Source organism: Wasmannia auropunctata, unplaced genomic scaffold (assembly GCF_000956235.1).
Source record: "Wasmannia auropunctata unplaced genomic scaffold, wasmannia.A_1.0 LD273148.1, whole genome shotgun sequence".
NCBI classification, from domain to species: Eukaryota; Metazoa; Arthropoda; class Insecta; order Hymenoptera; family Formicidae; genus Wasmannia; species Wasmannia auropunctata.
The window spans coordinates 1-1,263 of record NW_012089742.1 but is presented as its reverse complement, the minus strand read 5'-3'; the positions used below and the strand labels follow the sequence as shown (position 1 = coordinate 1,263).

The following is a 1,263-nucleotide window of genomic DNA, read 5'->3' as shown; positions in this document are numbered from 1 at the left end:
TTTCTGTACAAGATTCATTCTATTTACAACAGCTGCAAAAAGATATGACCATTAATGTATTGCGATCTAATAAAACCTGGGGATCGTATAGACATTTAAGATTACCACAACCGGAAGTTAAACCTGTATCTAGCGCTCATGTCTGCCAAACGGTACGTTCTTCTTAAAACATATCAATATAATCTATTATTTTGTCAACAATATTTTCGTAACAACTAATTGTAAGATGAGAAAACGCCAACACTGCCAAAGCGAATCTTAGAGTTTTAATAACATTTACATGTAAATTTTATCATTTTTAGTTCAAATAAACCGCTCGCCAAATGTTTGTTGATCTTAAAACACTAAACTCGTCTAAACTGAATCCAGAATAATATCACAATTAAATTAACAAAGTAATTTAATACTTTAGTGCTAATAAGCATCTTTTAAATCCTGTAAAATAACTTATTGCAAAAAACAATACTTCAACCAGCATAATATAATATTTTTCGCAATGAGTATTTTTTAATTATTATTTAAAAAGTAGAGTATTTTTAAATTATTATTTAAAAATACATTTATTTAATATTCTAGTTAAATACAAGTATTTAAATAATTTAAATATTTTATAAAATTAAAAGATGCTTCTTAACATTAAATTATTTGATTATTCAACATCATTAAGCAAATATTTCCGACTATTGTATATAAACATATTGGAAATTTTCGAGATAATAGTTTTGAACAATTGACAATGCGGCAAACGAAAAGTCATGGCATCAACATAGTATTAAATTCATTGGCAGAAGAAAAGTTTAGTTGTGATGTTATATACAATTTCAGTTTAAAGCTGTTCTTTAAGACAGATATAAATATTTGGCTCGCGATTTACTTGAACTGAAAATTATAAGATTTATAAATATTATTAAAACATCAAGATCTGCTTTGACCTTGTTGACGTTTCTTCATTTTGAAACATTCCATAATCGATTTATGTTTAAGTATTATGTGTTTTAAATTTTATTATAATATTTCTATTAAAATTTAATTTTACATGTGTTATGTCATACAAAGTTATTGTTTTTTTTATAGATTCGTGGTGATCTAAGCACATTTCGTTGGATAGAAAACAATCGATGCGTCGAATGTCCACATGAAGATTTAGTATATGTGGTTTATTCATCACTCAATTTCAAAGATGTAATGCTTGCGACTGGCAAATTAGTATTTAATCACTTGATTTCGCAAGGGCGGATGTTTCAATACATACCTTTTGGAATG

General features: G+C 26.5%; 1 protein-coding gene across 1 annotated transcript; it reads left to right on the top strand.

The window, feature by feature from the left end:
* Positions 1 to 12: 12 nt before the first annotated feature.
* Positions 13 to 1,238, top strand: LOC105461999 (fatty acid synthase-like; the record flags this gene model as incomplete). Its single annotated transcript, XM_011708521.1, has 2 exons — positions 13 to 152; positions 1,075 to 1,238. Coding segments are annotated over exons 1-2 (272 nt in total), but the record flags the coding sequence as incomplete, so codon positions are not given.
* Positions 1,239 to 1,263: the final 25 nt, after the last annotated feature.